The following is a 15,867-nucleotide window of genomic DNA, read 5'->3' as shown; positions in this document are numbered from 1 at the left end:
TACCGCATTTTCCCTGTCCTCTGTGGCCAAATCTCCCTTGTCTTTTATGGGACCAATGTGTTCTGGCCTTTCTTTCTTACTGTTTATATACTTAAATAATTTTTTGGGGTTCTTTTTACTCTCTTCCGCTATATGTCATGTTCTATTTTAGCCGCCTTGATTTCGTCTTTACATTTCTTATTACACTCTTTGTAATGCTTGGATGCTGCCAATGACCCCTCAGCCTTTAATTTTTTTGAAGGCCTTTTCTTTAGCATTAATATGCATTTTTATGTTGGAGGTTAGCCACCCAGGGTTTAGTTTTGCTCTTTTAAATGTATTTCCTTTTGGAATGCACTGGTCAATCCCTTTGTTAAGTATGCTCTTGAAGCACTCCCATTTTTCCTCCGATCTCTTTGTTCGCAGGGTTCTATCCCATTTGATATTTTCTAGCAGAGAGCGCAGTTTCTGGGAAATTGGCTCTTTTGAAATTCAGTGTCCTTAAATTACCCTTGTGTTTCCTATTACTGTAATTACTATTGAAACTAATTGACCTATGGTCACAGTTTCCAAAGTTGCCCTGTATTTCTATATCCGTGAGCAGGTCTGTATTGTTGGTAATCAGTAGGTCAAGTACCGCATTGTTTCTTGTCCATGCATTCACCATCTGACCCATGAAATTGTCCTGCAAAACATTTAGGAACTGCCAAGCCTTGGCTGAATGCGCGGATCCTTCTGCCCAGTCTATATCTGGATAATTAAAGTCCCCCATTATGACATTTCTCATCCTTGCTGCCAATCCTATCTGTAAAAGGAGGTCCGCCTCCCCCTCCTCCCTCAGGTTGGTGGGCCTATAGCATACGCCCAATATTACCTTCCCCACAGTGCCTTCCCTTTGAAGTTCTACCCATAGGGATTCTGCCTCGTCCATAGCTCCATTATCAATATCATCCCTCATATTTACCTGTACACTGTTCTTAATATACAGACATACCCCTCCCCCTTTTTTACCTTCTCTATCTCTGCGATAAAGGGAATACCCCTGAATGGTCACCATCCAGTCATGAGAGCTGTCAAACCAAGCCTCAAGTTATTCCCACAAAATCTAAGTCCTCCTCAAACAGCAGCTCCAGCTCTCCCATCTTGTTGGCCAGGCTTCTGGCATTGGCATACAAACCTCGTAATTTTGGCCGTTTACATATATCCTCATTTGATGTTTTTAGGCTCTTGTGATTTTTCCCCATACCCACCCTGGGTTTATGAGTTCCGAACACCCTACCGCTAATGTCCCCATTTGTGCCCTCTGAATCTTGCTTCCCACTGGCTAATTCTACATCTGTACCCTCCCCCCCATCATCAGGTAAGTAAAACCTTGGACAGATGGGTGGCTGTGGAAGAAGTAGCATACTTGGGATTTTGCAAAAGCGATGACAGTTCCCCACACACGGCTAATGTGTAAGGTAAAGTCTACTGGCTTGGAAAGATCGGTTTGAAATTGGATAGAAAATTGGCTAAAAGATAGAATTCAGAGAGTAGTGGTTAATGATTCTTACTCTGAATGGTCTAAAGTTATCAGTGGTGTACCCCAAGGTTCAGTGTTGGGACCCTTACTTTTTAACATCTTTATAAATGATATAGGGTCTGAGATTAAAAATAGCATTTCAGTCTTTGCAAACGACACCAAGCTTTGCAGTGGAATAACTTCTTTACAGGATGTCTCCAACTTACAAGCTGACCTCAGTGCATTGTTTCATTGGGCAACTATGTGGCAAATGAGGTTTAATGTTGATAAATGTAAAGTTATGCGCTTGGGGGCTAAGAATATGCATGCATCATACATACTAGGTGGAGTAGAACTGGGGGAATCCATGGCGGAGAAGGATCTGGGTGTTCTGCTAGATCATAAGCTTAATAATAGCATGCAATGCAAAGCTGCTGTTTCCAAAGCAAGCTAAGTCCTAGATATGATTTTGCCCCTCTAAAAATCATTATTAAGACCTCATCTGGAATATGCAGTTCAGTTTTGGGCACCAGTTCTTAAAAAGAATATCGGGGAACTGGAGAAAGTGCAGAGAAGGGCAACCAAACTGATAAGAGGCATGGAGGACCTCAGCTATGAGAAAAGATTAGAGGAACTGAATTTATTCTCTCTTAAGAAGAGGAGATTAAGGGGGGATATGATCAACATATATAAATACAACTTTGTGTGGAGTTGTTCACTGTAAGGTCAACACAGAGGACAAGGGGGCACGCTTTACGTCTAGATGAAAACAGATTTCGTCTCCAAATACTAAAAGGTTTCTTCACTGTAATAGCTGTGAAAATGTGGAATAGACTCCCTCCAGAGGTGGTTCTGGCTAGCTCACTAGATTGCTTTAAAAAAGGCCTGGATTCTTTCCTAGGTGTACATAATATAAATGGGTATTACCTTTTTTTTTTTTTTTTAGGTAAAGTAGATCCAGGGAATATCCGATTGGGAAGGAATTTGTTCCCCTGCTGTAGCAAATTGGATCATGCTTTGCTGGGGTTTATTTTCGCTTTCCTCTGGATCAACAGCGGGTATAGGATTGTGTATATGGGGTTGTATGGTTGGGTTTTCAATACGGTTTTTTTCTTTTTTTTGGTTGAACCGGATGGTCTTGTGTCTTTTTTCAACCTGACTATTTAACTATGTAACTTAAAATAGTTTGTGCCAAGCTGGCCCAAACAAACTATGTATCTCACTACTATGTGAGGCAGCTTGATGTGTGGTATAAACTGTATATAGCTAAGGCTACATAGAGCATACTGCACTGTGTGGATCAAGCTGAGAATTCCAGTCTCATACCTGGACCACAGTAGAGTCTAACACAGTGGCGCTCGGCCATTCAGAGAAAGCGATGTATTCTACCATTGTACACAAAATCTTCCTCTGATTAGCTGAGCCAGTGAAGGCAGGCTAATGACAACCTCTGACTTAGCCAGAGGAAGCTTTGTATTCATTGCTAGAATACATTCTCTCTGAATGGCTAAAAGTAGCGGCTCAAACCCAGAACGCAGTGGGGTATGCTGTATGTAACCTCAGCTACAGTTTATACTGAACATCCAGTGGCCTCAAGCTAGTGAAGGACATAATTCGTTTGGGCCAGGTGGTCCAAATAACTATGTAAAGTGTATGAATATCTGGAGTTCAGCTTTATGTGTGTGGATGGGGGATTTGTTTTTTGTTTTTTTAATCAGAAAAAAAAATGTCATCTATGGCCAGCTTTAGACATAGTGCACATTTTTTTATTTTATTTTTTTCTGCTGTGCAAGGTATACAATTGTGTTTTGTGAACGACTGTGTATATGTACGAATGGGAGTAGGAGCACAAGATAATAAACTTAAATAAAAGAAACATGAGAGAATATAACTCTACAGCATATGGTGGGAAAGTGTAACACTGGCAAAACAAGCTAACAGAGGTGCTGCATGAGCCATGAGGGTGTAAAGTGGTTTGTATAAGCAAGCTTTTAATACTTCTGACTAGGGTTGAGCGAACATGGACTGTATTGTTCAGGCTGTGAATGACCAGTGCAGCATGTGACCCAGCCTCTATATAAGCTGGAGTCACATAGCGCCACGCGTCACTCTGCTCTAACTATACTAGGGACAGGTTCCTGCTGCTGCTGAGGGAGAGATAGGAGATTATTATTTTAGGGGCAGGCTGGAGATTGCTTTCAGGTAAAGAATAGGAAGAATCTTCTTTAATCAGACAGATCTACATTGATTTTATTGTGCGGGGGTGCAGTGCACAATCTTTTTGCCCTGACCTGAGCCCAGTGTGGAGGGAAAAAAAAAAATTTATCAGTCTGTTAGGTGGGCAGCGTGCGGCGGCCATGTAATGCAAGCTCAGTGCATACGTGTCTGCATAATCTGGATTTAAAAAAGAAAAAAACTTTTCTCCTTCATATTTTACTGTGACTTACAGCATTTAGACACTGCAGTTCTAATCTGCTCTTCAAAAAGCACCAATGTAAGGCAAAAATAATTTTTCAGTTTTTCAAATGTTTTTTTTTTTTATTCAATAGCGGAATAGAACAACAGTATCCAACCCGTTAGGCGTGCGGCGTGTAGCGGCCATGTAATGCAAGCTCGGTGCATATGTGTCTGCTTAATCTGGATTTAAAAAAGAAAAAAAAAAATTTTTCCTTCATTTACTGTGACTTACAGCCTTTAGACACTGCATTTCTAATCTGCTATTCAACAAGCACCAATTAAGGGGACAATTCGTTTTTCATTCATACTTTACTGTGACACTGTCATACAGCGTTTAGACACTGCTGTTCAAACCTGCTCTTCAAAAATCACCAATTAAAAAGGGAAGAATAAAAGATTTTCATTCATATGTTACAGTAAGATACACCCATTGGATACGGTTGTTGTATTCCGCTTTGCAATAAAACCCATTTAGGGGAAAAAAATTCAATTGCAGCCTTGTCTGCATATGTTACAGTGAGATACACCCATTGAAGTGGATGAAGAGGCCGAGACTGCAGCAGAAGAGGAAGCAGGAGGAGCCAGAGACCTTTCTTGGTTATTGAGGTGTCTACTCCACTGCAGCTCGTGCTTTGCACTTAGATGCCTGGTCATGCAGGTTGTGCTCAAGTTGATAAGGTTTATGCCTCGATTCAGGCTCTGACTGAACAGCGTGCAAACCACTCATGTCCTGTCAATCATCACATTGTCTGAAGAACTGCCACGCTAGGGAACTCCTTTGAGCTGGCTTTGGTGTGCTCAGTCCCTTGCTGTGTTGGGCAGTAGCAGGCGTAGTGTCTAGGACATGGCCGCTCCGCTATTGCACCCTGCTCCCTCTTCTGCTGTGCTGGTAGCTCTGTGCGACCACCGCCTCTTGCCTCTTCCTCCAAACTACTCAGGTTACTCAGGTTACCTGCATGATGTTCATTCCATGTGGGGCCTCACAGTCTTCCACCCAGTCTTCTGCCCTCCTTGTCTCCACAATTCGGAATTCCGCAGCAGTTGGCACCTGTGTTTTGTCATCATCCGAGACGTGCTGCGATGGTCCTCTCATGTACTCATCTTGAGACATAAGTGATTGGGCATCGGTGCACTCAATCTCTTCCACTTCTCGGGCAGGGCTAGGTGGATGGCCCTGGGAAACCATGCTAACAGTCATCAAAAAGAAGAGACTGCTGCATGACTTGGGGCTCAGACTGCTTGGCTAATTTGCAAGGGGGTGAGGTGAAAGATTGATGGACATCGGTACAGGTGCCAACTCTGACCTTTCAGCAGAAGACTGGGTGGGAGACAACGTGAAGGAACTGGAGGAACTGTCAGCAACCCAATCTACTATCGCCTGTACTTGCTCTGGCCTCAACGTTTGTAGAGGCGCATTAGGCCCTGCCAAATACAGCTGCAGGTTCTGTCACCTACTGGCAGCTGAGAAAGGTGTTTCATTTGTGCGTGTAGCTGGCACAGATCGACCACGTCCTCTCCTTGCAACAGGAGCTCCATCAGCAGCACCATAACCCAGCACTAACATGGTGGAGCAGTATGTGTGCACACGCCTAGATGTACTGAATGACGGGTCTGCCCCCTTCATCTTCTGGGTCTCCAAGTTGGGCACATGGCCTGAGCTTGCCCTTTATGCCTTGGAGGTGCTGGCCTGCCCTGCAGCCACTGTATTATCTGAACGGGTATTTAGCATGGCTGGGGGCGTTATCACAGACAAGCGCAGCCGCCTGTCCAGAGCCAATATGGACAAGCTCACGTTCATTAAAGCTCACGTTCATTAAAATGAGCCAGGCATGGATCCCACACTACTTGTCCATACCTTGTGCAGAATAGACATGTATACCGGCCTTACCCAACCATTGTTGTATTTGATCTTTTACTCTTTTGGGGTGTACCCCAATTTAACAAAAAAATTAAATTAAAAACCAAAACCAGTGTTGGCTACCTCATCCTCCTCCACCGCCATATCCACCGCCACCTCAACCTCCTACTTCATATGGGCCTCGTCGTCGTCCTACATCATTCAAGATTATTTTTTTATACTTATGTATTTTGTGTTATTTTAAGTTATTTCCCTATCCACATTTGTTTGCAGAGCACTTGCCATGCTCTTAAGAAGATTTTACTGCCATTTGCAGCCCTCTAGCCCTTTCCATGTGTTTTTCAGAGCCATTTTAGTGCTCAAAAGTTCGGGTCACCATTGACTTCAATGGGGTTCGGGATCGGGGTAAAGTTCGGGTTAAGTCCGGGTCACGAACCCGGACTGTTTTTTTTCACGTTCGGCCAGACCCGCCGAACCCGGACATCCAGGTGTTCGATCAACTCTACTTCTGACAGTAAACATTAAAAGGAGAGATAAGATGGGAGTGGGAATGAACACATTAGAAGAGCAGACAGGGAGATAGGAATATGAATTCACAGAGGGGGAAAAAAGCAAAGGATAGTTTAAATCTGGTGCTAAAGTAACACAGGAAAGATAGTGTACTAGAAGGACCCTAGTAGAGGTGGGATCTCCATCTGATAGAGCAGTGACAGCGAACCTTGGCACCCCAGATGTTTTAGAACTACATTTCCCAAGATGCTCATGCACTGCAGTTTAGGCATCATGTAGAGTAGATCATGGGAAATGTAGTTCCAAAACATCTGGGGTGCCAAGTCCCACAATAACTGTGATAGAATATGTTCTGCATCCAAGTTTAAGAATGGAGGCAGAGGCCCCCTTATTTGTTATGCCATTTAGGAAAGAAAACAAAATTATAAATATTAAACATACTCTTTAAAAACTTTTCAACAGAATGTTGTACTGTGTAAGCCATCACTAGTAATAGTAAAGTAAAAATGCAGGAAACACCCATTTCATGGTTTAAGGAATAAAGTTTAAGGTGCATAACACTTAGGTCTTCAATCATGAATATCTATGAAAAAAACTTTTTTCGGACAGTGTTATACTGATACTTAGTACTTACCTTAATAGAGTTATCTCGAAGGCCACTAATAATCTTCTCATCATCATACTGAAGACAATACACTCCTTTACTGTTTTCAGAACGACACTGTATTCTCTGCAGATTATGCCTGCCACACCTCCAGTTTGCTTCTATTGTCTAAGAAAAAGCAAAATACAATATTCAAGCACCAAATACACAAAAGGTTCGACAGCACCTTATACGTAAACAATGTTACTTTCAATGTACTATAAAGCAAACCATTCTCCAGGATATATTGGTTTCTGGTCTCCTGGCTGCAGAAGCTGGAAATTTAGCTTTTAAGAAAGAAAAAAAATGTGTGCAACCAAGTTATTGCTTATGCCACTATAGGCTCATCAAGGATATTTCTGATACAATAAAATGGGTCCACTGACCCTACGTTTTACTAAAACTGACTTCCTGTCTAATGATGCAATAAGTTCCTGCATACGAATTATAACATTTGTCGCTCTGATCCAATGTCCTACAGTAGGAGGGAAGGGGGATTCACACTGCTTTGTTATACAAGCCCTCATCGCGTTGAGAAGATGTCTCACTACAGAATGGTGATATCTGCTCTTAGAGGACTAAGATGCAACAAGCAAGCTGCTGGATCTTGGTCAAGAGTTCGGTCAGACAAATGTAATTAGGGTGCAGACATCCTTCCAATACGAGCAAATTCGGGGGCAACTCAAAAAAATACGTAAAAGTGTTCCCTTATCCTCCCCACAGTGCCAGCAAGTAGCATCTAGGAACATACAGTGTCATTTCTCTGGAGCCCTGTACCATCTAGTCAACCGCTTATTTCCTGATTCCTGCAATCTCTCTGATATAGAAGAAGATTTATGCATAAAATTATATATAAAGCCTCTTTGATCTGTGAATATATTATTTATGTTTTTCCCACGCAGCAATAAAGGAGGGAGTATAGGAATCTGGAGGGGTAATTAATACAGCATATGAGAGATCTCTTTGTATAGGTTTATCAGTTGAAGGAGGTTTGAACATATAAAAAGTTAATCAGCCCAAATTGTGTACAGGTATTACAATGCTAGCCAAAGGATATGGAAAATTTCAATCACTTGCTGACAAATACATAATGAAAGTGCAGTCACAAGTGGATATACCAGGATCATGGCTGCAGCTTTGATCTTGGTAGTTTTTTTTTCCCAGTGAGTAAAAATGAACACTTGTACAGCACTGGGAAGGTACAGCTTGTTCGCCCTCTTGTGACAGCAATGAAGTTAAAAGAAAAACATTTTAACCATTTGAAGACCAAGCCCTTTCAGGCACATTTTGTTTACAAGTATAAAACAGTATTTTTTGCTAGAAAATTACTTATAACTCCCAAACATTTTTATATATTTCTATATATTTATTTATTAACAGCGGCCCTATGGAATAAAACAGCGATTGCTGTAATTTCTTTAGGTCACATACTTCTCCCGCCGCTTCAGAAAGCAATCCAGTGGCTCAAGAGCCGCTTGGATCGCTTTCATGAGAAAGCCAGCCACCAGTTGGAGAAAAAAAAAAAAACATGATGATATCTGGGTTAATTGTTGATAGCTTATAACCCCGGAAAACCACTTGGAAACCGCAGTTAGCAAGTGGTTAAGTGTAAAAATTTGATAAAACTGGATTTATGACTAACCGTAAAATCCTTTTCTCGGAAGTTCATTGAAAGACGCAGCTCCATATGCTTCTTAACCATTGGGTTATGCTGCCCCGTACAGGACTAGGACACTAGGCAGGAAAAAACTTTACCACGCATTTGTGGAGTAGTCCCTGCAGCCATACACCCACTCTACTATAGGATTCAGTTTTGTTGCAAGCAGTGTCAGAAGTAAAAAACCCCAACCCACTCAGAAATAGAGGGACGGGTGCTGCGTCTGTCAACGAACTTCAGAGAAAAGGATTTTACAGTTAGTCAAAAATCATGTTTTCTCTATCGTTCATTGGCAGACGCAGCTCCATATTCTTCTTAACCATTGGGACGTCCCAAAGCAGTATTTGCATGAGGGGTGGAAAAACAATGCAGAGAAAGAATGTAATTCCCCAAAGGCTGAACTTAGCCAACCAGGTAACATGGAGCTCAACCAGGAACAACTGGAGCTCACCTAGAAACACGCACCCTCAAAGAGAAAAAAATGCTCTTTTAAACAGCAGCCTGCAAAACCTTGTGGCCAAAGGAAGCATCCGAGGATGCCAACACATTCACTTTGTAGAATTTAGTGAACGTGTGCACAGACGACCACGTTGCCGCCTTGTAAACTTGTATTCCTGACGCCTGATGGCAAAAGGTACAACAGGCACTCAGCCCCCTAGCAGAATGCACCTTCACAGGTAAAGGTGGAACCTGACCCTTAAGTGAATAAACCTGTACCACCGTCTGCCTGATCCATCTGGATACGGTCGCAGGACACGCAGCCAATCCCTTCCGAAGTCCTTCGCGAGGACAAAAGGAGAGTCCGATTTCCTGAAAGACTCAGGAACCGCCAGGCAAACCCTAATTGCCCGAACCACAGCCAAAGAATGCAAGGCATTTGCCTTGGGATAAATATATAAAGTGATATAGCCCTACAATAAAGTGCTAATAACAAAAAATTGCTGTTGTATTCGAACAGCAAAAAATACTGTGTAGTGCAAATAAACATTGCTGTGCAAAGGTGCAATAATTAAAAGGGTTGAAGAAATTAACAAATCAATCAACAAAATATATGTGTCCATATGACTCCTTAACATGAACACTAAAATAACATGTCAAAATCAGCTTAATCGCATCAATTGAAAAGATAAATCAAAAGTGCAAGCTGCTAGTCCATTAAAGTGATTTCAAGTGAATAAATAGTCTCTAAAGTGCCAAAATAAGTGCAGCTGCCGCAATGGATCATTCAGGTGCTCACGATCCCATCCCACCTCAAATGATGGATGGCCTCTCACCTTATAATTTGACCAGTGTTTCCCCACTAGGTCAAAAACAGCTTTATAGTATCCCCAGACAAATGGGTAGACTCGATCCTCATTAGGTCCTGAGAACTCCTTGGTTGCTGCACAGATAATTAGGGCGGCTCTGTCCTCACTGTATTTCCCCAGTCTCCGTCATAAACCGGGAATAAATGGAAAACAAATCTAGTGCTCTCTGTATATAAGGTATTTATTAAATAATCCAAATATTAAAACTCACATTCGTAGGCACATAAGCTGTGCGGGCTGGGTAGGCATTGAATCGGTTTAGGAGATGCAGGAGAAGTTGTGTCCTGTAGCTGGATCTCGCCCGTGGTGTCTCCGCCCCCTAGACGCGTATTGCCAGGTGCTGATGAGACTTCCTCAGTAGGGTTTTTTTTGATACTTTAATACTTTATTTATTTAGTTGCGCTGATATACATTACACCTTTTTAGTATTTACCTTGGAATGCTTGGGCTTAGGACAGAGTGAAGGCAGCACAATGTCTTCATTCAATGGATTCAATGGAAATCAGAAACCACCTAAGGAAGAAACGACTGATTAGGTCAAAGTCTACTTAATCTCTGTGGACCACCAGAGGAGAACGGCAGGACAGCACCGCCAATTCAGACACTCTGCGGGCAGAGGTAATAGCCACCAAAAAGGCTACCTTTTGTGACCATGTAGGCAGAGGGATCTCCATAAATTTTCAAAGACAGGATTTTGAAGAACAGACAGTACCAAGTTAATATCCCACGGAGGTAACAGGGACTGTATAGGAGGAGCCACATGACGAACTCCCTGGATAAAAGTGCGAATCAAAAAATGCGTAGCTAAAGGGCGTTGAAAAAAACACTGCAAAGGCCGACACCTGGCCTTTATTAGTACCCAAGGCCAACCGTTGCTCAAACCCTCTTTGGAGGAAAGCCAATATCCTAGCCACTGAAAAGGAGCGTGGATGCACCTTAATTGATTCACACCATGAGATGTACGATTTCCATGTATGATGATAAATCTTCCTGGGAGGTAGATTTTCTAGCCTTCAACGGTGTAGGAATCACTGAGTCAGAAAGACCTCTATTCAATACCTGGCTTTCAACAGCCACACCGTTAAAGCCAGCGAATGTAAAGCAGGATGGAAGATCAGGCCTTGAGACAACAGGTCTTCCCTGAGAGGAAGTCGCCAAGGAGCATCGGCGACCAACCTTACCAGATCTGCATACCAAGACCAGCGAGGCCAGTGTGGGACCACCAGAATGACCGGAATCCCTTCCACCACTATTCATCACAGAAGCCTCGGCAGAAGTTTCAGCAGAGGAAACGCATAGATCAGCCAATACTGACCCCAAGGAGCAACCTGTGCATCTGTGGCGTCAGCCAGAGGATCCCGAGACCTGGCTACAAACCTCTGTACCTTCTCGTTGAGACATTAACAGGTCTACATCAGGTGTCCCCCACTGGACACACAACAGGCGGAACACCTCCGTGTGCAGGGACCATTCCCTGATCCAACACCTAACGACTCAAGTAATCCGCCTGCCAGTTCTCCACTCCGGGTATATGCACGGTGGAGAGGGCTGGAACAAAATTTTTGCCCATATTAGGATCTCGGCCACCTCCCGGGCCAGCAGTACACTCTTGGTGTCCCCTTGATGATTGACGTAAACCACAGCCTTGGCATTGTCTGATTGAATCCGAACTGGACAAACCTGCAGACGATTTGTCCAGTGACTCAAGAAAAGTTTTATCACTCTGAGTTCCAGAATACTGATCGGACACACAGCTTTCCAAGTACTAAAGTTCCACAAAAAGACCCCTATTAGACCTAAGGGTCACCCACCATAAACAACATAACCCCTATAAAGGGTAAGAGGGGGCCCACCGTGACCAGTGTTAATTTTGGCAGCAAATTTCAATTTAGTCTTAGTCTTAGGACTAAAATGGCATTTTAGTTTTAGTCCCATTTTAGTCTTCTGCAAGTGTTTTAGTTTTAGTCGTATTTAGTCGACTAAAACTCCAGTACATTTTAGTCGACTAAAACATCCTTCATTTTAGTCGACTAAAACTCATTTTAGTCATCTATAATCGAATGGGTGTAGTTCGGTTGTAATTTGTAATGCATTATTTAAGCATTTCTCTACAATTTCCAAACTCATTATATACTACTGCTGGTCCTGGAGTGAAAAATCGAATATGTTATTATTTATGGTATTAAGCTTTGAGCATGCACTAGCACAGCACTACACCAGTGTTAATTTTGGCAGCAAATTTCAATTTAGTTTTATAGTCTTAAGACTAAAATGCCATTTTAGTTTTAGTCGTATTTTAGTCATCTGAATTCTTTTAGTTTTAGTCGTATTTTAGTCGACTAAAATTGTGTTCATTTAGTCAGGTAAAACGTTTTAGTCGGTTTTAGTCGACGAAATTAACACTGACCGTGACGCGTACCCCCACACAATGCCCCCATAGCGCCCCCCATGTCAAGGAGGGCGTCAGGCAGTCCATATGTTGGGACGCCCATTCGCTGCTTTATCACCCAGGTCAACAGCTTGGAAAGCCACCAACGAGTAGGCCGCAAAGCCACGGCCTAAATTTGGGGCCCGAACCGGTTGCGAGTCTGCCGTCAGCTCTGTCAACTTGATCAGCCGCTCAGACAGCTCAGTTAGGCGCTCAAGCAGCCTGGTCAGTCGCCCGGACAGCTAGGTTAGGAGCTCGGACAGCTTGGTCAGTCAGACAGCCAGCTCCGTCAGCCGCGAGTAGGCCTAAATTTTTGGCCCGATTCGGCAGTGTGAGGCACCTCATCTCGGTCAGCTCGGTTCAGGTACCCAGACTGCGGACTAAATTTTTGGCCCGACCCAGCCACGTGGCTCAGACCTGCGGATGATTTAACAACCGCTCCCCCCCCCCCCAAGCCTATAACCAACGCAGGAAGCCCAAAGGACATCCCTGCCCCAGTCACTAACCCCCAGGGGCCAGGAATTTGCCCAAAGACCACCATGTGCGATCCAGACAGCCCCGGTCAGCAACAACCGCATACACCCCCCCCCCTTACTGGAGCAAGTGGCAAAGCCACTGGGGGTAGGCTGAGGCCAAAAGAACACTGACTGTTAGAGGGGCTGGGGGAACTGGAAGGGAAACCGGGAGTCCGACCATCCCAAGAAGGGGCCCAAGTCCACCCCGAGACAGTAAGAGCTATAGGGGAACACTAGTATGCAAATATGTGTAGCGCTATCCAAGTAGTATGTGCTCAAAAAATTGAATGCCAAAAACAAAATATTGAACTCAAATAATTGTGCAGTATTATCCTAAGTGATTAAAAAACAAGTCCATATAAGTCCATATAGAAAAAACTAAATATCGGTGAAGATTTGAAGAAATAAAGTGTTGATGAACACAGGAAAGGGGCCCCTGAATATGTCAAACCTACGACGAAACACGTTGGGTGGAGTCAGACGTGACGCAACCATGCCCCCAGAGCCGGACTTCTGTGAATGTTTGCAGGGACGCCGCAACACATTGAGTTTTACATTCATGGATACCTGTCTGTTTATGGCGTTATACATGTGAGTGGAACCCTTTGCTTTCAATAAATATATTTATTTTTACGGTATCTCGCTATGTTCCTATCGTTTCCTTATACAGACATGTCCTCTGAATACTGGAGTTGAACTATTGTTACTTGCATCGATCTGCACCTGGGGAATTTTCCTTATAATACCAATTAAGCCTTCTGAGGTCTATCCATTAAGTTGGGAGACCAACATTATCTGGTAAGCTGCTTTTTTTTGGATATTGAGTGATCCTCCACGGGTGTACCCTTCCCTCTAATCAGCAACAGAAATATGAGTGGTAGTCGTTTGCTGGGACTTGTGGTTCCTCTATTCATCACCTTCTTCCTTCTTCAAATTTTCACCGATTTTTTTTTTTTCTATATGGACTTGTTTTTTAATCACTTAGGATGATAATACTGCACAATTATTTATTTAATGGAGTTCAATATTTTGTTTTTTGGCATTCAATTTTTTAAACACATACTACTTAGATAGCGCTACACATTTGCATACTATTGTTTTTGGAAATTTTCTATTGATCCATGTGTGCTAACACAATTTTATCACTAGAATTTCACTCATTTTTTAGCACAGAAAAACTCCCATTATTATTGCTTTTGTTATAGGGGGACACTACTCACCATACCAACGACAATCGGGTGGGCGCCACTCCGGACAGACTACCTCTCCACTCAGGGTGGGGGTGCTGACGGCCAAGGGCCACGCTGCGACTCAGGCCGAACCAGGTGGTGCGCGTCCCAGCGAAGTGTTTTACTCGCGGGCCAGCCCCCGTCCATTGGGGCTCTGTCGTGGCAAGGGCTAGCGCTGGGATATAATCTGTACACGCTCGCTGGCCGGACTGGGAGACCTTAAGGATCTAGGATATTCAGTCCAAAACACAGTTCGGCTGTTGATGGCAGTTCTCTCAGAACAATAACTAGCTAAAAAATTAAAGTTTAAAAAAAAAGGTTCCCTTTAAAATAAAAAAAACAAGCTAAAACCGAAGTCCCAGCCGGGAACTAGGTCCAACTCCTAAACTAGGCAGAAACAATCTGAATCCTATAGCAGAGTGAGTGGTTGACTGCCCCACAGGCATGGTGACGTTTTTTCTTGCCCAGTGTCCTACTCCTGTAGGGGGCAGCATAATCTAATGGTTAAGAATATGGAGCTGCATCTGTCAATGAACGATAGAGAAATACATTTTAAAATATATAAAGCCCCCCCCCCCCCGTGCATATATCCAAAAGTAGGTCCTGCACACATCAGTGATTATAATAATTCTAGGACCCTGTTAATTCTGAAAGGACAACTTGTAAAGACTTTTAAAGCCTCATCTATGGACAAAAAACTAGCTGTTATTTTGTGTTTGTGAGCACTAAAATTAATTTAAGTGCATTATTTCTTGCCAATCTTGCATTTGATAAAAAGCTGCACAAATAACAGCCACAATTTTATTTTGCCCCACCCCAAAGCACCTTGTCTTCCTAGGTTGATTGGGACAATTATCTCTTCCCAAAACCCTGGCAGGTTGTTGCAGGGGTCTGCGGGCAGAGGGGTTATCGGAACCTGGAAACCCTCTTTAGCAAGGGGCCTCAAGATACTGCCCCTTCCTTGATATATTTTGGCATTGGGGTTCCCCTCAAAATCCATACCAGACGTAAGGACCTGGTATGGATTTGGGGGGACACCCATCCCGTTTTTTTTTTTTTTTGGATCGAATTTGTGTTTAAAACTTATCAAAAGTGCAATTCGGATGCATTCACATAGAAGGCAGCAAGCCTAAAATTTGCATCTGAATTGCACCGCTCAGAGAATTCTTTAAAATTTGCAGCAAATTGCTGCTGCACCGCATATGTGTGAATCTGCTCCAAAAAAAGCCGGTTTGATTCACAGGTCATGTGAATCGGATGCAGGTTCGCATATACACTCCTCAAAAATATTAAAGGAACACTTTTTAATCACAGTATAGCATCAAGTCAAACTCCTGGGATATTGATCTGGTCAGTTAAAGTAGCAGAGAGGGTTGTGAATCAGTTACAGCTGCTTTGATGTTAATGAAATGAACAAGTGCAGTAGATGGGCAACAATAAGACGACCTCCATGGATAGGCCTCCCCAGACATTGTCAGGCATGCATACAAGCACGTGGGGGCCCTACAAACTACTGAGCACCATTTTCAGTTGCTGCAATGAAATTTCAGGAAAATGGATTAGCCTGCTGCATAATTTTTTCACTTTGATTTTCGGGGGGTGTCTTTGAATTCAGCCCATTTTAGGTTGATAATTCCTTTCCCTCAAACGATGTGGTATTCTTTTGTTCCTAAAGCATTACCCAGTCTATATCAGTATAGATATCCAGCATGATATTTTTCCCCATTGAGATCTGATGTGTTTTCAAACTGTTCCTTTAATTTGAGCCGTGTATGTGAACAGA

General features: G+C 43.0%; 1 protein-coding gene across 2 annotated transcripts in view; it reads right to left on the bottom strand.

The window, feature by feature from the left end:
- Nucleotides 1–15,867, bottom strand: part of FBXW11 (F-box and WD repeat domain containing 11) — a 565,949-nt gene that overhangs the window by 356,527 nt on the left and 193,555 nt on the right. For both annotated transcript variants that reach the window (XM_082256216.1, XM_082256217.1), the window contains one exon: nt 6,940–7,077. In XM_082256216.1, coding sequence (XP_082112342.1) covers nt 6,940–7,077 — 138 coding nt within the window. The remainder of the gene's footprint in view (nt 1–6,939; nt 7,078–15,867) is intronic.

The sequence above is a fragment of the Pelophylax lessonae genome (genome assembly GCF_965119305.1).
Source record: "Pelophylax lessonae genome assembly, chromosome: 4".
Taxonomy (NCBI): domain Eukaryota; kingdom Metazoa; phylum Chordata; class Amphibia; order Anura; family Ranidae; genus Pelophylax; species Pelophylax lessonae.
This window is presented reverse-complemented; position numbering and strand designations above follow the sequence as displayed.